This window comes from Thamnophis elegans, chromosome 2 (genome assembly GCF_009769535.1).
Source record: "Thamnophis elegans isolate rThaEle1 chromosome 2, rThaEle1.pri, whole genome shotgun sequence".
Classification (NCBI taxonomy): domain Eukaryota; kingdom Metazoa; phylum Chordata; class Lepidosauria; order Squamata; family Colubridae; genus Thamnophis; species Thamnophis elegans.
Window position 1 is genome coordinate 103,218,518 of NC_045542.1, and position 25,431 is coordinate 103,243,948.

At 39.4% G+C, this 25,431-nt stretch overlaps 2 protein-coding genes across 3 annotated transcripts in view; one reads left to right on the top strand and one right to left on the bottom strand.

Moving 5' to 3' along the window:
- C2H3orf18 (chromosome 2 C3orf18 homolog) lies at window positions 1-10,808 on the bottom strand. The gene is made up of 5 exons (XM_032208868.1): window positions 10,680-10,808; window positions 6,163-6,569; window positions 4,738-4,763; window positions 4,312-4,441; window positions 1-2,105 (listed from the first exon to the last, which is right to left on the bottom strand). The coding sequence occupies exons 2-5, from the start codon at window positions 6,394-6,396 to the stop codon at window positions 2,034-2,036; spliced, it is 462 nt and encodes a 153-aa protein (XP_032064759.1). The 5' UTR covers window positions 6,397-6,569; window positions 10,680-10,808; the 3' UTR covers window positions 1-2,033.
- Window positions 10,809-12,055: 1,247 nt separating this feature from the next.
- Window positions 12,056-25,431, top strand: part of HEMK1 (HemK methyltransferase family member 1) — a 62,693-nt gene continuing 49,317 nt past the window's right edge. For both annotated transcript variants that reach the window (XM_032209140.1, XM_032209139.1), the window contains exons 1-4: window positions 12,056-12,196; window positions 13,532-13,976; window positions 17,403-17,494; window positions 20,031-20,124. In XM_032209140.1, coding sequence (XP_032065031.1) covers window positions 13,716-13,976; window positions 17,403-17,494; window positions 20,031-20,124 — 447 coding nt within the window. In that variant the 5' untranslated portion in view covers window positions 12,056-12,196; window positions 13,532-13,715. The remainder of the gene's footprint in view (window positions 12,197-13,531; window positions 13,977-17,402; window positions 17,495-20,030; window positions 20,125-25,431) is intronic.

The following is a 25,431-nucleotide window of genomic DNA, read 5'->3' on the forward strand; positions in this document are numbered from 1 at the left end:
CTTACTGATTCTTCACCAGGTGGTTTCTTTTAGCGACTGCCAAAGCAAATGGATTTATGTCACGCATATAACCCCTGCCCAGGCTCTGAAAGACAAGACACTCTGAAGCAACATCCGTGATCCGATTCTTTGCAAGAGGGAGAGGGGGAATGAGCTCTCCTTCCCCCATCTCCGTTGCACTGAAACTACAATAGATAAACATGCATAGATATTTAACATTAGTTTTCACAGCAGGGATGGTTAACAGGAGGGGAAGTTGACTTGCTAGAATTGAAATTTTGTTTGGGGTTTTTTTTGTACACAGAACACATAATTAGGCTGTAACTGTTCACCCAGCGTTCCAATTTTTCATCAGGAATTATTTTCTCTACAGTGATTTCTTTTGTGTCCCAGATTTTTTTTTTCTCCCTTTCTTTTTATTGATTTGTTTTAGCCCTTTATTGTAATGGCTCTTTTGTTTGCCTTCCTGGACAAAGCAATAGAAAGACAGGATAGAAATCCAATGTAAACGTAAATATAAGTGGCAGCTCCAGAAACAGACAGAGTCGCCACCATGCCACAAGACAAAGTATAACACAGATACTGGCTGCTCTTGCAGGTTCCTGAGGATCTGTGCCATCACGGGGCGGGGGGGGGGGGGTAGATAAATGTAAATAAAACTTGTTCCCAATTGTTTTCACTAATCCATTTTTAAAAATGCAAAGCTTTTCTTTAACAAGGGCCTTTGCTTAGCACAGGCCTCTTGGCATCTGTGCAATTATCGTTTGCTGTCCTTTCTTCCTTGCACCCAATTCCCAAATCCCCCTGCCTCTCATTTCCAAACTGGAACAAAACAAAATCCAAATTCTGTGCCCAAATCTCTTGTAAATGGTACACTGCCCAGAGTCCCTTGTTGAGCTGGGCAGCTACTGAACTGAAATAAATAAAGTAAATAAATAAATATTCATTTTTAGTGACTGGAAGAAAATAAATTAGCTTAATAAATAAGTAACTCGGCACTCTACCCAGCTGCCAATGGGATAAGCAAAATGGTCTTAGCCATAGGGATGGAATAAACAAATAAGCTAGGTAGGCAGATGCATTTTCCCCTTAAATTGTAAAATAAGTGCATTATCTCCATTTAGAACTGCTCTTATTTTCAAGGTTAAAAAGTGTTGAGACTTTCCCATGGAGTTCAAATGAGTTATTAGCCCATTCAATATGGAAATGTGGGGATTTCTGATTATTTAATATATGCAAGAACATGCATATATAACACTATTTTTCCAAATACAACTTCATTTTTCTTTCTTTTTAAAAAAAATTCATTTCAGCCAATACTGACTGGAGTGAATCATCTCAGGATTTACAAGTTAGCTTCATTGTTCTTATTTCTAAGATTCTTCCCCTATAATAAGAATTAGTGTTAGAAGAGGTGATCATTATGCCCTGTGAGGTTTCCCTCCTCTGTTAAGACACAGAGGTTACTATTAGCAGTACCTTCATTCCAGGTTATCCCTCCTCAAAAACCAGCTAGTAGAACACCTTACATTGTAGAAATCTAATGGAAAGACAACAGCTAACTCTTACGATTATACTGAAGGGCAGCTTTTACTGCACCAGAGAAAATGAGATGGGATGACACCAATATATGTTGACAACTTCATACATTCCAGGTTCCTAGGAGTTAAACCAACAGGATCATATTTTGGGTCTACTGCATAGTATGGCCCTAGCTGAATCTGCAGTCTCAAACTCTAGTCTAGATATCTTTGTCAATATCTCAGGGAAGGAAGGCCTTAGGAATTGATGCTATTATTTCCAAAGCCTGTTACTATATTCGTTCCAATCATTGTATCTATAAATAACCTCTCATCTTCTATCATACATTACTTGGTACCTGCAACATTGCCAATCAAACTCTGCAGCATTGGGCAGTTTCTTGGCAAAGGAGCACTGGCAGTCTTGGTTCGTGCGCTCTTTCCCCCAACGAGAATTGATAATCACTACCCACAGTAGCTTGCTAACTGGCTGGTGTCATCTTCCTGTATTCTTCATGCACTGATGGCATTCGCAACATCTGTGAACACAAGACGACTGGGTCTCTGGAGAACACCTTGATTTGCCTACAACAAGAGCACAAAAAAAAAATGGGGAGGGAGAGAGAAACAGATTTGTAAGAAATGCATTTATTTCATTTTCATGCCATTCTCCCAAAATTGCAAAGTATTACACATTAATAAACATGCCACTACTGGATTTAAAGAAATAAAACATGGGAATAAAAATCCTGTTGACAAAAGTGTATGCTATATTTTTATAAAGATGCATTTTAGCATTATGTAACTACAGATATTTCTCAAGTTATGACCACTTGTTCAGTGACCGTTCAATTACAACAATGCTAAATGAGAAGAGCTTACACAGGTATGCTCTGTAGTACCTGCCCACAGCACTCACCCATCCACCCACCTGCATTTTGTAGCACCTGCCCACAGCAACCACCCACCCAGCTACCCATGTTCTAATTTCTCCCAGCAACATCCACCTGTCCTACTCACCCCCTATTTGTTAATTCTCACCTGCTGACCTGCTTCTCTGGGATTGCTTCTTCTTCCCATATTGTGGTCACGAGAGGTCTTTGCTTAATGATCCTCATAGTCCTAGTATTATGATAGCAACTGGGATTTCCAGGATTGTCATCGGCAAACAATGAGATCATGCGATGTCACACTTTACAACCATATCACTTAGATAGTATCCCAATTGCCATTGTAACCCGAGGACGCCCCGTAGTAATAAAAAACAACTTGCAACTCATCTTCAGTATCTTTAGCAAGAAGGAATCATTCTAACAAATGTTAAGGAGCTATTGATAACTATTTTAATTTCATATATTTATATGAATCAGTAACTGGGTGTTTTCTGTAAATAAAGCTCTAAATGTTTTAGAGCTTTAGAACAAAGGATAAGGAAGGGAAATAAAGAGGGGGAGCAAGAATGTTACACAGAGACTTCCAGAAGAAGACCTATTTACATTATAGTATGACTCTCTATAGAGGAGGTCCCAGAATCTGGCAACACTGATATCTGTATTATTCATTATATATTTATATATTACAATAAACTATTATCTATTTCCTAATGAGGTGCAGCTCTGTTCTCTTATCTTCATTCTTCTTTTAGGATACCAATAGGAACAGGACTCAATCCCTTTATATCCCAACAGCATTTCACATTAAATATCAGGGAGTGGTTGTTTTTGACTCCAAGGCTACTCAAGGCAACCTTTTGTTCCACAGTGTAGTCCTCCAATATTTGCTCTTTGGGACCACTGAGGAATCTATGGCCCTCCATATGTTGTAGATCTTCAACTCTTAGCATCTCATAGCTTGGTCACACCAGAGAGATCTCCTAGGAATTGGGGTTCAGCAACATCTGGATGTTCATCATACATGTTCTAATGGAAATTAACTGAGCTTCTGTCTTTCTGTTACTTTTCATTTCTGTCAGAATTAGGCAGTAAACCCTCTCACATTCTGGCCCTGAACAGTCCTAATATACCCAAAACTTCCCAGGATATCCACCCTTCAAAGTATAATGGTTGTGTGTGATGAGTAGGACCTCTCCACATTTCTTCTGCCCTCAGGAAAATAGATCTACTGAATGAAACGTTTCAAAGTTTGTAGGTGAGAGATCAATTATTCAGATTCTATTACTATATTTCATATTTTAATTTAGAAAAAGAATCTAATTCTAAAACTGGCAATATGAGAATAGCTATAGCTTCAAGTGCAGCAGAGAGACTCTCACTATCATCTAGCCTACAAGTATCCTCTCAAACTAGTCTTCTAGGTGTATAGCTTTTGATTTTGGCAATCTTTGGGGCCACACACAAATTTCCAGATTTGAGAGTAGGAGAAATTGCCTTAGAGCAGTGATGGCAAATCTTTCGGCACCAAGGTCTGAAAAAGTCACACAGAAACATCACGTGCTCATGCTCATTGGGGCTGCGCTCCAGAAAAGCCAAACTTTTGGATTCTAGCACACATGCGCACCCAACGATTAATTGGCCAGCTTGCATGCACAGGCTGGTTTTTGGCACTGTTGCACACATGAAAGGATCGTGCTCTGGATAAGTCGAACTTCCGGGTTCTGGCTCACATGCAAACCTGACAATCAGCTGGCCGGCACGCATGCACATACTAGTTTTTGGCACTGCCATGCATGCAAAGGATAGTTGTCCGCTGCATGCACATGCACGCCAGAAACACGGGAGACAGACAAGGCTGCATGTGCCACGAGACATGGCTTCGCATGCCACTTTATTACCTTGCTTTGGGCAGCCTGAACAGAAGCAGCGTCTCTGCCATGCTCCAGCAGTTCTTGCTCTAGCTCATCTTGTTCTTCTGCAGGATCAAAATTGTACATGGGCATGAGCTGGTGTCGTAACTTTTCCAGTCTACTCAGGAAATAGGGAGGAGAGAGAGAGAGAGAGAGAGTTTCGTTACATGAAGCATCATACCAAGAGAAAATCTAAACTTTCCAGGTTTTACTTGGTAACTATTTAGGAACCAAATCTCCTGAGCAAAAACCCTATATCATATGCATATATCAATGCATTGTTACTTTTAAACTTGGGAAGAGAAAAACAATCTCTGCTGTTTTAAATGTGAAGTTTTTGGAGGGAGCTTTCTGCCAAACAAATACTAGCAAGAGATAAAGAAACTGTTTAACACATATGTACAGAACACTTACCGTTTCCTCTTCCGAATATACAAAACCTAGGGGTGGGGTGGGGGGGAAATTAGAAAAACGTTAGTGTCATAAGCAATTTTTCAGGGGGATCCTTTGCATTGAATAATTATAATGTGTACTTGAAACGGAAGAAGTTGTGTAGTTGTTAAGGGGTTAGACCAGCTTTGGATCTCATATGCCCTTAGCCATGGCAGGTCACGGTCATTGTCTCTCAGCACAATGCACTTCAAAATGTTGTTGTGGGGGGAAGGATTATGTATGTTGCTTTTTGCTCTTGAACAGAAAGAAAGAATATAAAAGTAACAAACACACATGCACAAATTTATGAAACAAGCAATAAGATTTGGGAAAACACATGAATTGGTTTATTAGATTTATATCAGCCTTCCTGTACTACAGCAACTTTGTAAAGTAGGATGGGCTGAGAAAGAATGATTGGCCAAAGTCGCCCAGTGGGTATCTGTGGTGGACAAGGGACTAGAACTTGGGTCTTACTCACACTTAATACATCTGGCTCACTTTAATGCAATTAATTTGAGGTGTAATCATGTATGGTGGACCTGCATACTGGGAAGAATGTTGCTGTCGCCCAGTTCTTATTCTTAATGAGAGTGAAGGAATTATTTGGAATCTTAGCATAAGTGTATTCTACTGAACAGCTAAAATCATTTAACAAAATTTTACTGCTTTTCCAAATAGGCTTTTTCACAACAGTTACAAGATATAATTATATCTAACAACCGAGGAAAACATCTGTATTGAATCACTTGCACCTTCAAATTAAGACTGTAAAATAAATCAAACCAGAGGGACACAATCTAGCATAACCTTTCTTAAAATGGAGCCACTGCAAGAAAGTCTCTGCCTCTTTTCACAGGTTTTATTGACAAGGATATAAGCAGAGACCACCTAGTCAATCCAGAGTAGGAGAATATAAATGAAAGCAAGTCTTTAAATGATCTGTACATCTGTTTATGGCTATATCTGTTTATCTAAATCAGGGCTCCCCTACCTATGGGCCCCGACCCACTACTGGGTCTTGGGCCATTCGGAATCAGACCACAGAAGTGGCAGATGAATATGCGCAGGACCACGTGCATTCCCACTAGCACAAGCGGTGAACAAGTGCGTGCACATATGCTCCATTTGTGTGAGAAGCGCCCCACACACACACTCGCTTGCCAGCCGCTTACGTGGAAACATCCCCTCTCCTCCCCTTGCCAGTCTACAAAACCAAAAAGCTTGGGGAACTGATCTAAATCATGTATTAGTTTAACAATTGTTGCAAAGGGACTACAATTCTTTGTTAAATCAAGGACCAGATTCCTTCTACAGGAATTTTTTTGCAACCTTAAACTCAAGAGGTTAAGCTCAAATGGCATACAATTTGGTAGTTACATTCCCAAACATAGTCTCAAATCTTACCACTGCTACTGCCAACCCGATAACAGTAATGATGCCAAAGGACAACAGCATGGTCTCCATGACTGGGCCATTGCTGACCACATCTGGAATTTTGGTGCTGATAAAGCTGCTGGGTTCAGGTGTCATTGCAACAGTTTCTGATCCAGTCTCATCAACAGTTGTCCCATGGTCTGTCTCAGGCCTGGTAGTGCCACTGAGGTACAGATTGCTTACAGTGGGTGTTCTGTAATTCATCTTTAACCAGAGTGCTTTATTTCTTTTCCATTTGTTTGAATGATGGTTTCAACCACAATGTTCTTCTTTTTCAGTTATGAACTTATCATTCTCTTCTTCTGTCAAGATGGGAATTTTTTTCTACTTATTATCTTTAATGGCTCTTCTGAAATGAAGTTATTGTTGACTAATACCTAAGCATAAAAAGAGAGAGAAAAGGGATAATTTGCCTCCCAAATTATCTTACACTGAACTGTATACATTTCTGTATCTACACCACAGAGGCAAACCTCAGGAAAATACTCTTTGCCTAAAGTCAAGCATATTTACACGTGACCAAGATGGAAAGTCAGCTGGGGACTTCCTAGTTCATAACCTCAACACTGACAGTGTAATTCCATTATTCTGTTCAAAAGTCCAGCTGCATTGATCTTTTCCATCCTCTTTTGCTGGACTAATGGATGCTCTCCTCTTTCTAAACAAATTATATTTGAGGATCCAGTTTAATGCCAGTATTTGTACTAAGATTACAAAGTCATTATCTTGTGCTTAACCAATAAATACAGAATAACAGTGTTGTAAGTGACCTTGAAGGTCTTCTTGTCCAACCCCTTGCTCAGGCAGGAAACCCTATACAATTTCAGACAGATGGTTGTCCAATCTCTTCTTAAAAACTTCCAGTGTTAGAGCATTCACAACTTAAGGAGGCAAGTTGTTCCACTGATTAGGTTAGGTTAGGTTAGGTTTATTCAACTTGTATGCCGCCCTATTCACGAGAGACTCAGGGCGGCAAACAACCATGGGGGAAGGGGTACAAATAACAACAATTACAGACAAACAAATTAAAATATAACAACAGTCGCAACATTCGAATGGGGCCAGAAGATTCTTCAGCCCCAGGCCTGCTGGAACAACCAGGTCTTAGTGGCTTTGCGGAAAGCCGGAAGGGTGGTGAGGGTCCTGATCTCAACAGGGAGATCGTTCCAGAGGGCCGGATCAGCCACAGAGAAGGCCCTCCCCCGAGGAGTTGCCAGCCGACACTGGCTGGTAGATGGAATTTGGAGGAGGCCTAGTCTGTGGGATCTAATAGGTCGTAGGGATTAATTGTTCTAACTGTTGGGAAATTTCTCCTTAGTTCTAGGTTGCTTCTCTCCTTGATTAGTTTCCATCCATTGCTTCTTGTCCTGCCTTCAAGCACTTTGGAGAATAGATTGACTCCCTCTTCTTTCTGGAAATCCCTAGATATTGGAATACTGCTATGACATTCCCATTCTCCTACTTTATTATTAATTATATTTATATCTCAATTCTTCCTCCAAGATGTTTAGGGGAACATAGCATCTCCACTCCTGAATTTTAATTTTACCACTCAGTGAAGCAAAAAGAAAGAAAACTACTCTAAGGTTTGTTGGGATTGTTGACAAGTGAGAATTCCAAGTTTCAAATGATCAAAGGACTAAGAATCAGAGAAGAGACAGTAAAGGAGGCAGAATGGGAACTAGACAATAGATAGGCAACACATAAGAGGCAGATGAGCCCATAGAAGGCATGGGAACCTGGTAAACGTTTCAGAAGGGATTCTTCCTAGTTTCTTGGATGGGAAAAGCAGGGGGGCAGGGTGGAGAGATGTATTTTCAAACTTGCAAGATTCTGCTACTGTAGCTTATAAGAAGAATGTTAATACTCATGGTTGGTGCTTCTTGTCTGGTCTAAGGGCTGATATATGTGTATTTCTTTGGGTTGGTGTCAAAAGAAGCTCTGAAGACTTTTAATATTTCCATGATGTCCTATCAGTGCATTTATAATTACTCAAACCAAGGCAATCACTCACCAAGGAAGATATTTAACCTGTTCGGATTATCTGTATTTATAAGGTTGCTAGAGTTTACAGGATATGACCGGGTTACTGCAAAAGTATCATCTGTGTAGGTTGGAATGTAATTAGAGTCAGGGAAAGCAAAACAAAGGACATGTAACTGGATTTATTTATTTATTACACTATTCTATGGCTCTATTAGAGATTTTGTTTCCTATTTGTTGGATTTTTAACAGATTTCAATTTTATTTTTATCTATTAATGATATTAATATAGACAAGGATAATATGCAAAGCTACTTTCTTTGATTTGCTCTGCGAGGATCACCTGAAAAGCAGTTATAAAACACAGAATGAAGAGGAAGATGCAGTAAGGAGAAAGTAAGCATTAGTGATGCACTTTGTAACTTGATGCATGGCTATCTTAAAGGACGATCCTTACAAAATTGCTTGACTGATTATTTATTCTATTTTTATAGCTGCCCATCCCAGTCAATGACTCTGGGCATCTTATAATTCATTGTCTGGAATGATTTGTCCCTGACCAATTGTGTACCCCTCAGTGCCATAATTGAGTTTATCCATCTTGATACTGGCATACACTTTTTCTCTTACCTTTCACTTTTTCCAGCTTTATAGACTGCTCAAGAAAACTAGGTTTTCACATATTGCGTCTAAAAGAAGATATATACAGTATGACTTTGGTCATTTGAGTCTTAGGGAAGAATTCTAGGTTGATTTATCCAATTATCCATTTGGTTTTTTTCTTGGTTGTCTATGGTATTCTCAAGAGTCCTCTCCAAACACCAAAGTTCAAAAACATAAACCCTATCTTTATTCTTCAAAATCTAACTTCCGGAGACTCACAGGGGAAATCACTGCCTGTTTAATTCTAATCTTTGTTGGGATAAACACATCATAGCATCTGAATATATTTTCCAAGGCTGCCATTCTAAGTGCTGGCTGTGATTATTTCTTGATTGCTTGATTCAATGGTATGCATTGTCATTAATTTGGTCTTCTTTATTTAATCAGAGACTCTATTAACCAATCTGTTTCACTTTTTTCTGGACTATGGTTTCCTATCCTGTGTATTAATTTCTCATGAGGACAATGAAATGTTCTGGAATTCCCATTTTCCAAAAGACAGCCTACAGTTTGGCATGATTGACACAACTGAGGCACTTTCTAGGAAGCACATGCTACCTTCTCTTTTGTATTTTTTGTGCATCAAGAATAAGTTTCTTGTTCTTCAACCTTTCCCAAAACCAGCTTGAGAACTTAGCATTTTCCTTTTCGTATAAGATTCTAATGTTTACCGAATAATCTAAGCATTCTTTTGCCAGCATGTGATGATATTGTGGATGATATCGTAGCCTTGGTTACATTTTATATTTATTTCTTCATATTTATTATCTAATTATTTTCATTCCCATGTTGTCACTGCAGCTGTCAACCATGCTGACATATCCACAGAACTTTCAACCATGATCGTAACATCTCTTCTCACAAAAGTCAGTGCTAGTTCAAACCCTTCAACCTCTGTACAGATATGGATAAGACACAAAACTAACACAATTTAGGCACTTTAATCCTTAAAAAGTAGTAACCTGTAAAACAAAAGGCAATTTGGACAACTTGTCTTAACTTGTCTTTCCCAACATGCAATCCCTCTGTGGCTCAAACAAACATGCCAAAAACTGATCATGACCAAGTTTATATCGTACTTTATCTTGCTAGTCAGATCAGTTTTGCTGCAGGCAGTCTGGGTAAGAGTAATTCTTAGTCAGGCCTCACTCAGAATTTTCCTTATTGTAATGCCTGCAGAGGGAAGTAGTCTGAAGTAACTCTAGCACCTCTCTTCTTTCCCAGGGCTGAGATTTGACAGGGCAGGAGGAAAAGAAAGAAACTTAGATTGGCAGCTGGGGTGGGGGGACAGCTCCAGAGCACAATGCAGGGGATTGCTCTCCCTTTATTGGTCAAGATGACAGATGCTCCTACTCCCCATGGTCTGTTCTGTTCCCATCCATGCCCTCAATTCTTTGCTGGGTGTACCTTGCATATCCCCGGCTCCGCCAGGGACATCAGCACCTACTGAGATAATGCCAAGGTGGAGAGGAATTAAGCCCTGGTCTTATCCCAGAGGTACATCTCAGATCGAGAAAATACTCCCAGGCCAAGTTCGCTGCCACCCTTCTACCCACAGCCCCCCGATTAATCCCTTCGTTATTTTTGGAGGCTTCGGAAAGAGAGCGCCTGCCTGAGACTCACTCCCCGCCTATAATGTAAGGAGTGAAGCCGACTCCTAGGTCAAGCGAGGAGGATGGGTTGTGCGGATGCGTGTCCTAGGGAGTGGAAGACTCTGGCCTGGCCCTCTTTCATTAAAGCAGGCTTTCAATGGCCGTCCGAAGGGACAGCAGTAATCGGATTGTATTGCTGGAGGCTGGGCTGCCTGGGGGCGTCTCCCGCTTTGCTGCAATTCGGATTACCTGCATCGGAGAGGAATGAATAGCTGCCGGGGTGCTGGCACGGTCTGACGTGCCATTGTGCTTTCCAGGATGCTACAAGCAGCCTCACCCCGTTTCTGCCGCTGTCCCTCTTAATCTCCTGCTTTGATCTCTCCTTTCTCCGAGATTGGCTAACACGGGACGGCGCTTTGGTTAAGGATTGGGCCGGTTGGCATGTCACTCAGAAAAGAGGAGGAGACTTGCAAGCTCCCAAGTCCGGGAATGCAAAGTGAGATTTACGTGGTCCAGGTTGACTCTCAGACGAAGGAGCGTTACGCGTTGGGCCAGTGGGAAAATAATACCTTGGGAGGTACACGGCCTTATTATTAGGGATGATTGTGGGTCACTCCCCGAGGATTCCCTTCCTGTGCCTCCTTTTGTTGGAATGAACCCACCATCCTGCACGGAGAGACCATGATTTTTTACTACCTTTTGGAAATCGGACATCTACATTATGTTCAAGGTGTGGGATATAGATGTAATTTGTAACCTTGACTTATCACTAAGTGTTGTATCTTTTTATTCTTGATGAATATATTTTATTTTCCTTATGTACACTGAAGACATAGGCACCAAAGACAAATTCCTTGTGTGCCCAATCACACTTGGCCAATAAAGAATTCTATTCTATTCTATTCTATTCAATAAAATCGCTCGTGTAATGGACGTGGGGAAAGCATTTCTGCTCCCTCCCCCCCCCTCCAATTTTGAAACCGCAAATACTTCATAAGAAATCACTACTTCGATGAAGTTTCTGTTCGGCACTATAATGAAAGTCATTAAAAATAATGTCAAATGACATTAAAAAGTCATTAAAACATTTTTAATCCATGGATAAAACTAAACAGGGTTCAAAACATGATATCTGGTCAAGCCATGGATTGAGTCTACTATGCCTATTGCCAAGCCATCGTTTGCTTATTTTTGTTTTGCTAAATAAGACGCTGGATCACATTTAGCTTTAGGGTGCTTATTAACAACGATTTACTGGGGGGGGGGGGTGTTATTGGTTGGTCTTCGTTTGCCCTGAACCCAGCCAAACAAATCACATAATAATTTAAGGTGGGAATAAATATATGACTTAGATTTAGAGTTAAGTTTATTGTACACTTTAAATGTACACTAATCGGTAGACATTAAAATGAAGTTTCGTTGCATACATGTATGAGAGGGCCACCTGCCAAGAAAATCAAAATGAAGCACCCAAGACTCAAACTCGATTCAAAAGTGGCGTCAGTTTTTCGTTAATCCTGAACTTCTTTAGCAGAATTACCTCCGGTTTCCACGCGGCGTCCCCCTTGTCCCGTTCAACGCGCTCCGAAAAAAAAAAGGACAAGGGCATTTCGAGAGGTGGAGCTTTGGCTCCCTCGGAACCTCGTTTCAATGGCGCTGTTGGCAGCCGAGCAGAAGCGTTTGCCGCTCGCACCGGAAGCGTCGTTCCCTCTCGCGCATCTGATCTCCACCATCCGACAAAGATTTGCACCTTTTCCTTTTCACAGGTAAAAGCTGAAAGTCTCTGTCTGCCCAAAGAAAACGCATGTGGCACCCCCCCCCCTTTCATTCAGTATGAAGGTGTCTGCGTTTGATTTCATATAACGTACGCTTTGGTCACTTGTATCGCGTACTTGCAAATGCTGTGCGAAGGCCAGCAAGTTTTCAAAATGTGGATGGATTCTTAGAAAAGATTTTAAAAGTTTATGACGAAAGATTAAGTGGATTCAGATTAAGGTTCTATAATTGTAGGTCCGGTTGTAATGTCTATGGAGATTCTCAGTCATCCAGGTCATGGTTGTCATGCTTTTTCAAGAGGCAACTGGACTTCCTTAGTTTTTCTTTGAAGACATTTCACTTCTCATCCAAGAACTGAAGAAGCTTCTTGGATGAGAAGTGAAACATCTTGAAAAAGCACCTTTGGGACCTCCTGTTGTAATAAACAACCTATTTAACAGATTTTATAAGTTCCATGCAAATCAATGAGGACAAAGATAAGTAATTTTTTTTTAATGGAATAAATGAACTGCCCTTTAAGAATGAGAAAAATACAAGGGAGGCGCTTCCTTTTGTGTCTGGTCAAACCCTGTTCAGCTAGGAGACTCAATTTTGTTAAAGTATAATGTGTGAATCTAGCTGTTATGATTCAGAAATAATGCTTAGTGCGTGGCACAAAAGCTCTGGTTTTTGTTTATGCAGCCATCTGTGATTAAACAAATAACAGCCTTGTGTGATGACAGTGAAGATTCCTCACATGCTCAGTTCAACAGTGTACTATAGTATATGCAGCATAAAGTATTGGGAGGGCCCCACAGTGTAGCAAATCTCATTAGATTCAAAAGAGATAGATTGCCAAGTTTCAAAAGCATTTGCTAGAGCTGATCATGCTTGATTTTATTTCACTATAATTGATCTGATAGAATTAAAATGTTAAGATGTTAAAATGGGATGGGTGTGAACCATTTAGAAGTTATATAATGTACAGGTTATAACATAACACCAAAAAGGTTGGTGTATTGAGAAGCCACAATTGACAGTTATTTCATATAATATATAATGTGTCTGTGTAAGAAATTGCAATTATTTGTATGCAAATAATTGCATACAATTTCTATGTATGCAATTATTTGAAAAGTGAAGGGGACTTTAATGTGCTGTATTCTGTGAAAGCAACATGGCCACCTGAGTGGTGCACGCTCAGAAGAACATTGCTAAAGATACAGTTGTAAAAAAAAACCCATGTTAACATAATATATGATACTGTGATGGTATATTTTTTTCTGTGCAAAGTAAACGTGTTTTGAATTGGAGAAAATTCATTTGTTTATCTTTCCATCTCTTAGTGTTCTACTAGGACAAGATAGCATTTGAATCTGACACTGATGTTCTTCTCTACAAAAATGATGAGTTCAGAATATTGTGCCATGGTGATGTATACTGTTACATCAGACTACTGACAGAGGCCCTGCAATAGTCCTGCAAAGAAGAATCAGTGCTTATACCTAAAACTGATATTTTTCTGAAGCAATGACACCTTTCAATAGTGTTTTTTACAGGAAGATTTTGTGTCTGTCCTCTTACCATGGATATTTTAGAATGCATCGAATTGAAGATACTCTTCTAAATCTCTGGCACAGACTTCTGAGAAGTTACTCCTATTATAAAGCCAATTTGGTCTCGGCTGTTGATGTGGTCAAGTATTGGCAAAGCGTGTTTGAGGAAAACAATATCCCAGAAGCACTGACATCCTCTGAATACATTGTGTCTCATGTCCTAGGAGCAAAAACAGTTAAGTGGAATGGATGAAATTAGAGCTATAGTAGTGACTGAAATATAATATTATATTATATTATATTATATATATATATAATAACACAAATATATATATATATATATTTATATTTATATTTGTGTTTTGTTTTGTTTTATTTGTGATGGACTCTTGTGACGAGCCGATTGACAGATGATGGAAGCAGTTAGCTTCCTCCCATAATTGGGGCTTACCAGGGGTTGTAAAAATCTAATTATATATACATACATATATATATATATATATATATATATATATATATATATATATATATATATATATATATATATATATGTTATATTTATGCTGATAAATAAATAAAGGGAGACTAGTATAGATCTATTTCAAGCTATTTAGCTCTCATCAGCTAGCCATACCCAAGTTTTTGGGAATCGAAGTTTTAATATAACAAATATAACAAATGTAACAAAAAAGGCAACAGTAAAAAATATTGGGTTTCTGTCTGGATGGACTCTTGTGACGAGCCTAATGACAGAGAGTGGAAGTGTGACCTTCCTCCCATACTTGGGCATACCAGGGGTTGTGACTTTAAGTATATATATATATATATATATATATATATATATATATATATATATATATATATATATATATATATATATATATATATATATATATATATATATATTCTGAGGTTTTCGCGGGTGTTAGTATGTAGGTCTCTAGTTGTTCGGGTTTTCTTCCGCATAGAATTGGAGATGTCTTGGCGACGTTTCGACGAAGTCTCATTCGTCATCTTCAGGCTGCTTCAGACTACTTCAGGTTTGGTGTTTCCAGGAGTAGTGTGAGATCTCGGCTGTTTGTTCCTTTTAACTGCCAGTAGGGGATTAAATTTTAACTGCCAGGAGGGGATTAAATTTTAACTGCCAGGAGGGGATTAAACTGATTGGGTGGGGGCTTGGCTGTGTCTTGATTAGGTGGAGGCAGTTAAAATTTAATCCCCTACTGGCAGTTAAAAGGAACAAACAGCCGAGATCTCACACTACTCCTGGAAACACCAAACCTGAAGTAGTCTGAAGCAGCCTGAAGATGACGAATGAGAGTTCGTCGAAACGTCGCCAAGACATCTCCAATTCTACGCGGGAGAAAACCCGAACAACTAGAGACCTACCTACATATATATATATATATATATATATATATATATATATATATATATATATATATATATATATATATATATATATATAAAATTTTTCTGTATCTCTGGTGATTGTCCAAATATTCTCAGTCCAAAACTGGATGATCTAATATGTTTATGCGTATGTGTATACTGAGCACCAAAATGGTTTTCTCAGGATCAATCTTATCTGTGCTTTGGCACATAACAAATCTCCCTAAGAGATAAGTAACACTTCTTGGAGGCAAATTGTAGCTTGGGCGTGCTTCCAAAGAATTGTCCTGTTCAAAGTACTTGGAGTTGTTCGCTGTTTGCATTAGCTTTTAATATATCTTTTTCTTGATTAATAAGTACAGAAGATGTATATGTGTCTTCATTTGCCATAGAATATAGTGGCTAAGCTCCTATTCCTGCTTCATAACTAGAAATTAGGTTTAATAAACAGTTAGAAGAAAAATAAATAGTTAGATAATGAAATTACAGTGAAGGCATGAGGTAAGAAAAGAAAACATCTGAAGCTAGTTCACACCAACATCATTCACGTCCCTACCTTTCTGCCTATTCATATCATCATATCCATCATGTCCATGTACCATGTTCCACATTTTCCCCCTACATTTATAGCTTTCTCAGCCAATTGAGTTATATATTCTTTACCTGCAGCTTTATCATTTTTGGCAAGTAAGTGTTTATTACTTCCTTTTCTTCTACTTTAGGCACTAACATTTTTTTCTTGGGTACTAACATTTTTATCATGATCACCATCTATAAGTGCTTGGTAAACCATGGATTTTTTAGTAATTAGAAAAAGTGTAAACAGCCTTAATTCTACCTGTGTCACAAGTAGCTTAGCATATCTAAAGTGCAATTCTTCTTAAAAGGTGTTCAGATTAAAAACTACCTTTATATTTTAAGAAACCCATAAAAATAAATAGTCACAATATAGGGGAAGATGGGTAACATAAATAATTAACAAATAAAAATAGATGTGTTCAAGCAGAGGCTGAACAACCATCTGTTAGCGATGCTTTTAAAATGGATTCCTGCACTGACCAGGAATTTGGATGTGATGGCTTAAATAATGCTTTCCAACTCTGTGATTTTATCATTTCCCACTGTATATATTTGTTAATATAGATATTTAGCATTAATTATATTGCTTTGTGTCAGAGTATGTATACTAAATAATGAATTTAAGTTGCAGGAAGATAGATACTAATTTAGTTTTTTGGGGGGAAATGTAAAATATGACCAAAAATATTTCATTTGGAAGAGGATTGATGAAAGACAGAAATTAAGAGTGTTGAATTAGAAAATATAGAAGAGTAAAGAAATTAAAGTGCTCACCTATTTTTCTTACTGTAGATGGTCAGATACCATCAGTGTCAGTGGTAGGTTCTCGGAGGTACGGCCCGGTACGGGCATACAAGTGGTAGCTGGGAGCAGCAGCCACCATACCAGAATAATGGTTCTTTTGGCCCACCCACCTGCCCACGTTCCTTACGCTTTTTGATACAAATGGGCCAATTGCGCATGTGCACACAGTATGGGGCGCATGCAAGACCTCCGCAAAGCAGAGTGTCGCTGGGCACTAGCATGTGCAGCATGCCTGTCTCACGAGGACGCCCGGTCCCGTTGCAGCATACCGGTTGCGACGGGATCCAGAACCCATCACTGTTCAGTGTATATAATTAATTCAATGAAAATTAGCCTTTATGATCTATTCTGGTTAAAGGAAGTGATAAGGCAATTTGTTAGTGGAGCCATTAAGATATTGAATTTCCTTTGCTTTTAATTTAGATTCCTGTATTGAGCATTGACAGGCTAGTATAGTAGATAAGAAATTTATCGTCTGTCAGCCTTCACGTTGCCAGCTTTGAGCCTCTTTTTTGCCAGTGGTTACCTAAAAAGGGAATTACACTTGTTTATTATTTATCTGTCATACAAATTATTATGAGCCTCTTGCATTTAGAAGCAGTATGGCCTTGAAAGGAATTTAAAATGCTGAAATTGTTGGTATTCTCCTTTATTGATGTTAGTTAAGCCTTCACCACCATCTCCCCAAAGGAGAGAAAGTCCAGTGTTTCTGGATGACATCAAATTGTGGTGCCATATCAAAATGGCATCCAACATACTGGATTAAATGGATTTAGTTTTTCCATAGTTTTTTTTTAAAAATAATGGACATATATGTATGGTGAGTAGGTGACTGTTTTATAAAGAACGTGTATACTTTGTTTAAAATAAAATATTTGTTATTCAGTTCCAGAGTCTGAATGCCAGCAGCATATCTGCTCCCCTTTCAGCAAAGCAGCAAAAACAGATCCAACAGCTCTGTGCTAAACGACTACAACGGTAGGCACTCTGGTTTCTCTATTTTTATCCATGAGTTCTTTATAAACATGGAGCAAGCAGAAACTAAAGCAGCCAAATTGAGCATCACCTAATTTGTAGCTTCCCTGTGTCCGAAATATTGGGAGAAAAGAGAATATGAGATATGTATATAATTCTTTTTAAGAGAGACACTATCAAGATAACCCAGAAAGGAGATACACCCCCTCCCCACACACATACACACTTGAGTTAGGAATAAGCAATAAAAGAGAGTTCAATAATATTAACTATCCCTTTTATGGCAAAAGTGTAGATTTGCATTTACTGTGTAATTAAATTATGAGTAAATCTGTTTGAAATCTATGAAGCCATAATAAGAAGTGCATCAGCAAAGAGATGTTAGAGCTAGCAGACCTAGTAATATTTACTAGCTTAAATTATCATAGGTAAAAATAAAGGTTTCCCTCGTCCAGTCGTAGAGGATGGTGCTCATCTCTGTTTCTTAGCCAAGGGAGTCAGTGTTGACCACAGACATCTCCGTGATCCTGTGGTCAGCCTGACTATACCATAAGGTGCAGAGAACGCTGTTACCTTCTCACCGGCGTGGTACCTATTTATCTATTCACATTTGAATTCTTTTGAATGGCTAGATGGGCAGTAATGGGCAAGTAACAGGAGTCACTCAGTTGGACAGTCCTCGGGTCTTAAATCCAGACTGTCAGCTTTCCAACTGACCAACTCAGGGTTTTTAACCACTGAGCCATCACAACCCTCCTAAATTATCATACAAGTATTAAATGAAGGCGTTATTTTGAGCAAAGCAAGAGTCAGATAAGGTACTTCACCCATTCTAAACAAAAATATTTATGGGGGGGGGGGGTAATTGATTCATTTACTACTTTTGATTTCTTGCAAGTTGAAATGAGCACTATTTCTATTTGAAAATATCAAACAGCTGCACTTTCTACATATGAGTTACAATTAATTTTAGCAATTATTCATTGAAATAGACTACTTTTAAGAAAAGTTTAACTTGATTGAAATTGATTGTTTCAGTAGTTTGAATTTACTTGCTTGCTTTCTGTCTAATTCTAAATTAACAATAGTTTATAGTTCATTTTCTTTTTGGAACAAATAAGTTGCACATGGGTTGCAACACGTGATGGTTAACTTGTTCTGTGTATGTTGGTGGTGCACACTTGGTATTCCTCCTGAAGAATCAGATGAACATTTTTGGGGTGTTTCTGATCCATTTGGGTCATTGGAGTCAGAAGTGGCCTCTGTGACATGATTCAATTTCAGCTTAGATTCATTTATCAGCTACAAATTTATTTGGACAGTAATGTTCTTTTGGAAATCTCACTCTCACTCTCACTCTCTTCCTCTCTCTCTCACTCTTCCTCCCTCCCTCCCTCTCTTTGATTAGTGCTTTATATGTGACTAACTTCTGCAGGTCCAAAGCAGAACTGTTGGGTTATTAACTGAGAACAGCCTGTATGCTTATTAGTGACATTTCTCTATAGTATCCAGTTTGTGGGTTCCTTGGTATACTCTGAGCTTAGTTGTTTTCTTGCAGGTGTTTCATTACTAAACTAAGTGGTAGATAATTTGGAGCTAGAAAAGAATAGGGATTTACAGCCTTTTTGCTGAAACCCAGCATTTACTTTCTGTTTTCAGCAAAACTGGACCATTGCTTACTTAACGGTAGTTTGCTTAAGGACCATTACACAAAAGGTCATTAAATTGAGTTGTCTGTTTTATTACTGTCACAGCTTACAACATAATGGGCAGCATCTATATTTTTTAAAAAGTAGAATTTATAGACAGAAAAGGGAAAAGGGGAAATATATGAAAACAGAAGAAAAAATAATTTCAGCTGTGACAGAATTACTTACTTGATATCACCCAATGCAAAAGCTTAAGAGAGGCCTATAATCAAAACGTATGTATATGACTTTATGTACTATATAGGAATATAAATATATGTGTATATGAGATTCACAGAAAACCGAGCACTTTAAATGAAACATAACAATGGGGAAAGTTTTGTCATATGGCAATTTGCATCAGCTAGTACTAAAGCCCTATTTCTACAGTAAAATAATGTACAGTATCTGTACTTTGAAATATGTTGCAATATTATGCTTATGAAGCTTTCAGCTTCTATTGTACTTTCTGTTTGATGAGAAGCAGAATTCTTGTGAAAAGTTGTCTTAGGTCTTGGAAAGCTTGAATGCTAAACTAGTCTCTAAAAGTGGACTAAAACCATATTATAGGAGGATGTAATTGAACAATTGGCAGAGTAATGGATAAGCTCTTGTGAGCAACTGGTGATAATACTGTCGCTTCAGAAGAACTTCTTAATGACATCAAGGTACGTTTCGAAATTATTTATGATAAAATGCCCTCTGGTTTGTACTGGATGTTCTTGCCTTCCATTTCATTTCACAGAGAGAAGGACTGCCAGTACAATTTGTGTTTTAGCAAATGATGTGAAAATAAATGAGATAATAACATCTTGTTCCAAAAGTATCACACAATTCACCTTCTATTTCAGGATGCCAGTACAGTATGTTCTTGGTGAATGGGATTTCCAAGATCTGACCCTCAAGATGAGGCCTCCAGTTTTCATTCCTCGACCAGAGACAGAGGCAAGTTATTAGAAAGGAAAAACTGCAGCTGTTTTCTACATGCCAGTGACATGCAGTCAGATGAGGGAGGGGAGGCACAGCTTCACCACTCCCATCATGAAAAGAAAAAAAATGTAAAAGGAAAAGGCGAGTGCTGAGGTGAGGCTAGCTAGCTGCTGCCTCACCGTGGATGTCTCTGCTTAACTGTTTAAAAAAGCCTTTAAAAAGCACCCTCTACTATGAGGCAGGAGAAATGCGTGCTTCATCTAGTCTGACTTTTTAGGCGTTTTATGATCGCTCGAGCAAAGTTAAGGAAGGGTTAAAAGCCTAAAAAGTCCGGAGGTAGGTGAGGCACGCAGTTCTCCTGCCTCATAGTAGAGGGCGCTGGTTCTTCCTTTGACTCAGTCGCAGCAGAGTAAGTGATGAGTCCAGTGCAGTCATTGGTCCCTTCCCTTCCAACTCTCTCATTCTGTTTAAAGCTGCAGTGTCGCACCCACTCTTCCTCCTCTCTTTCTCCGTTTCTGATGCCCCCCACCCCAAACTCCCTCTTTTCCTTCAGATTTCCTTTTTTTCTTTTTTCTTTAATAAATGCAATGCCAGTTGCCATTTGGATTGAGACTTCTCTGTTGAGTTAACCTTGCATGAATTGCAAGAGGGGGAAGATTGGGGGGGGGGGGAATGTGAGCCTACCAAAGCTTCCAACAAATAGGTGGGTTAGTCAGTGGGGTGTTGGGGGAGAGGACAGAATGCCTGAGCTCCGTCGCGGGCGAAAGAAAGTGCTTTCCGCTAGTGAGGTTTCCCCGCGACCTGGGCTAAACTGTAATGGTGGATTGCCTCAGATCTGGTGCTTCTTGGCGGGCTGGAAGGCGAAGGGAAAAGAAAGTCTTTTGCCATGCCAGGAAGGGGGCATGGCAAAAGAAGCAGTTGGCGAGGTAGCCGGGAGAGAGCCCGGGAGGAAAAGTGCGCGCATGGAGGAGAGGAATCTAAGGCGAAAGCAGCACCCCCAGACAAGCTTTTTCGTCCCTAAGTGCTTTTTACCACCCCCACCCCCACATGGTGGAGCATGGATGGCAATAGCACTTTATTATCCGAGGTGGGCTAATAATAGAATCCAGTCATTTCTGCTGAGCTAAGGCTGCGCTTATTCCCTTTTAACCGCCTGGGGTTCCTTTGGCAACAGGCAGGGATGGCCGTCCCGTCCCCCTCCCCAAGCTCCAGGAGGAACACATTTATTCTTCATTGTTTTCTACCCACCCCTAGCTAAATAATACCTGGGGTACAAAGTGGGGTGGTTGAATTACAGTTACCTGCCATTAAGGGCTTTAAGCATACCGCTGAGGGATACACTGGGGGAAAGAGTAGGAATTCCTCCTCCCCCCTTGCCTTTCATCTCTTCTCCTCTTCCTCCTCCTCCATTCCGAATTAAATATGCAGAAAACTTCACCTGAAGCAACTTTTGCAGGTCAACATATATATGTCTGTATTAGAAATGTTTCTTATTCAACTGCTTACGCAAACATCCAATGCAGGCAACATATATTAAATTAATTATGAATATTTAACTTGCCTTAAATATATTCCAAAACTTCTACCCAGGGTTGTAGGGGACGATATGTTTTCAATAGTGTATGCCATTCCCTGCTAAACTTTATTACTGATAGCTGTTCATTTCCAAGTAGAACTGAAGTAGAATATTAATTCTCCCCATTTTCTATGCAATTGCAAAAAGATCAAAGATGTCACAGTCCTCCCTTCATGATGATCATTTGTCATGTTTTAATAGGAGACAGGTAGTGCTGAACCTATGACCACAATTGAACCTAAACTTTTATTTTGCACTGTAAGACAGCTAAGTGAATTTTGCCCCACTATATGACTTTTCTTGTTGCAGTTGTTAAGTGAATCACTGCAGGTGTGAAGTTAGTAAGACGGTTGTTAAGTGAATCTGGCTTCCTCCATTGACTTTGCTTGTCTACTGTCAGAAGGTTGCAAAATGTCAGATGGTTGCACAAAGTGATCACGTGACTCCAGGACACTGAAACCATCAAAAATATGAACCAGTTGCCAAGCATCTGAATTTTGATCATGTCACCATGGGGATGCTGCAATGGTCATAAGTGAAAAACGGACTTAAGTCACATTTTTCAGTGGTGTAACTTTGAATAATCACTAAATGAACAGTTGTAAGTTGAGTATGTGTAAAGAATGCGATATGAGACTTTAAACATAATCTGTTAACTGCTGCCAATCAAATATTGGATACGATAATTTGTAGGATTTTAATGTTTGTAAATCTGATTGTGATGACGTCAGTGCTTCACCAGCCATAAACCTCACTGCACATCACTGCTACATGCATATAAGTGCCTGCAACCTCTTGCTTTGAAGGAGGCACAATGGTGATCAGCCAGCTTCAGGGAACCTAAATAAGGACAGGAGGTTCTTCTTGATTCTGCCTTCTCATAAGCATAGAGATTTTACATTTATGTTTGTTCCAATTGTCTGAAGACTTGAAAGAAACTTCAGAATTAGTTTAATTGCCATTTTCTTCTCTGATGCAATTTTTCTCTTGAATGTCTCACTTTTTTCACAAACCTATGTCTAGAGTGTCTATGTTTGCCAAAAAGCAACAACTAAAAGTTTCCAGTCCCTGTGGTTTTTCTAGGTTGGAAATTACAGTTTATCCATTGGGCAAGGACAGTTTCTGCCTTGCTATGGAACACGATGGTGAGTTATTTTATGATCCCTTACCGATCCCAGATTCTAACAAAAGATCTGAACCTCAGTACATCCCTCGATAATCTGGATGCCAAATCTTCCTTTGCAAAAGGAGCTTGAAAGGAATAGCCCAACCCAAAACTGACATTTGTAATATTACTTTCTATGCCAGGCTCTCATTGTCGCCGAACTGCCCCACCCAGTTTTTAAACACGTATGTGATGCAAGCAATCACAGGGAAAACAAAAGAGTCATCTCGCTATTTTGAAATCTACCTAGGCCAGTCTGGTTTGTAGTTAAGTACACTGTCGTGTTCTGCCTTTGTATTTGCCAACATATCAAATATTATATGGGGCTAATTTTGAAGCAAAACACAGCAATGGGCTTCTTTTTTCACGCCTTAATTTTAGCAGATCCTCTATCCTTCTCCCTCTTTTTGCTCAAATTTCTGAATGGACCTGAACTGGATGAGTGGGATTTGTCAGTTTGTTATCAGTTAGTTACACTGTACTAGTTTTTGAATGATCATCTTACCAATAAAATGCACATTTAATGTAATGATTAACAGAGACTGGCAGTCGGAAGAGCATAATGTTAGAACCAGATATTTCTTCATATATCTTCCTGGAATACTACAGCTACTTTAACACTTGAAATTCTCTAAATAGGTCCTATTTTAATATTCTTTTTAAAATGCTTCCATGTTACTGACTCAGTTTATTGTTTGTGTAGAGAAAAATAATTATCTGTGGAATCCTTGGTTTTCTCTGAGCTTGTTCGCTTGCAGACAGTTCATTGCCTAATGATTAAATAAAATCATCAGTCCTGGTGAGGGTGGGTTTTCTTGGCTGTTTATATACTTGGCCTGACAGTGAGTGGGGTTTTCTCCCTGAGAGTCCCTTGATTAGGGTATTGTTTTCTCTTGATTGTTTGTTTGATGTTAATTCTTTCTTATCGGGGTGTAGCAGGGATGGGTTCCTACCGGTTCGGACCAGCTCAGCCAAACCGGTGGTGGTTTGCCAGCCTGGGTCGCCAGAACCAGCAGCAACTCAGGCCTGCCACACCTCGAAACTGGTTCCCTGGTTGGCGCATCATGTTTTTTTCCCATTTTTTAATGTTCTGAGCATGCACAGACCTATTTATGGGCAACTGCGCACACAGGTGGAATGTGCACAGTTTTTGCGCACGCTCCGAACCGGCAGTAATGCCGGCAGCAACTCACCCCTGGGGTGTGGGCTCTGGACAGGATTGTTCTGATCTTTTTGTTTCATTCTTTTTAATTGCCTCTTTTGAATAGACTTTAAATGTAGTTTTATCTCTGTGTATCTATTAAAAGCTGATTTGTCTAAATGCCAGAAACTCTCTAGCATTTTTAGATCTAGTTTGGTCTAGGAGGCTCACAGTTTCCCAGTTCAAATTATGGGTGTCTGTGCATTGTGAAAATAAGAGGTTTTCATTGTGACTTCTAAATGTTAGGTGCTGTTCATGGATGCACTCTGTAGTCTTCGGCCCAGTTGTCCTACATCATGGCTGTTACAGTCACACGGTATGTTGTAATGTCTTTGGGGGTATTATATAGGATTTGAGGGGACTACTGGAGCTTCTGGTTTAGGTTGTTTTGGAGGGTTTTAGTTAGTTTATTTACAACGGTGATGCTGTGAGGTTGTAATAATCTGTTAGTTATTTATAAAATGTATGGTTCTGTTCTATTTTTCACAGCTTGTGTTGCTTGTGCTATAGTGGGTTGGGGGATCAGGTACTTTTTGTTCAAGTCGTATGGGTATCGATTTTGTTGAGAGATATTGTATAGCAGAAGTCCCTAATCCCCAGGCTGTCGACAGCTATCAGACCGCAGCCTATTTGCAATCCCATATGAGCAGCAGTCCAGTGCACATGCTTGTGCGGTTCAACTCACACAAGCAGCAGGTTGATGTGCATGCACAAGTGTGCATAGCTCAACTTGCAGACATGTGTGTACACGTGCTTGCAGGACCGCCACTCATTTTAGTCGATCTGTTCCCCCACATGTGCATGCATGCACTGCAACCCACATCCTGGTTTCCCTCCCTCCCCCTGCCCTATCTAGGCCACCAAGCCAGAAAGGTTGGGAATCACTGTTGTATAGGCAGTCTGTTTACTTTTTCTGGTGTTCTGTGTTGCTACAGCACATTTTTCTGAATAATGTTCTTCTCCCACTGTGAACTTTATCCCTTTGAAGATGTCAATTGTTTCATGTGTCTTTACTAGTTCTCCCTTTTTTATTATGGCATATCTACATACCAGATCCATACTTTTAGTAGAAGCTTTCTAGAGGCTGTATAACGCCTTTTGGCGTGAGGCCTCTGATTTGTTGGTAATATTTATCCATCAAACTGAAAGTAGGTAGTAAGGCAGTGGTTGATGAGATCCTCGATTCTGGATATTTCTATCTTGGGTTTAGTGTATTTAACTAGGTTTGGGTATGTTGGTCATCATCATCATCATCATGATCAAAAAGAATAGAGAGAAACTGAGTGCCCAAGCAGCACTTAGCAAGATAGAACTACATGACCGTGTGTCTTCCAAGAATCACCAGCACAATATTTATATAAATCTTGTTGCACAATCTGA

Bases quoted from the DNA above. Each gene is read 5' to 3' on its own strand.
- C2H3orf18 (XM_032208868.1), bottom strand. From the start codon at position 6,396: ATGAATTACAGAACACCCACTGTAAGCAATCTGTACCTCAGTGGCACT. The intron at 4,764-6,162 runs GTAAGATTTGAG...CCCCACCCCTAG, and splicing joins TCGGGTTGGCAGTAGCAGTG to GTTTTGTATATTCGGAAGAG. The intron at 2,106-4,311 runs GTAATAAAGTGG...CTCTTGTTGTAG, and splicing joins TTCAGGCTGCCCAAAGCAAG to GCAAATCAAGGTGTTCTCCA.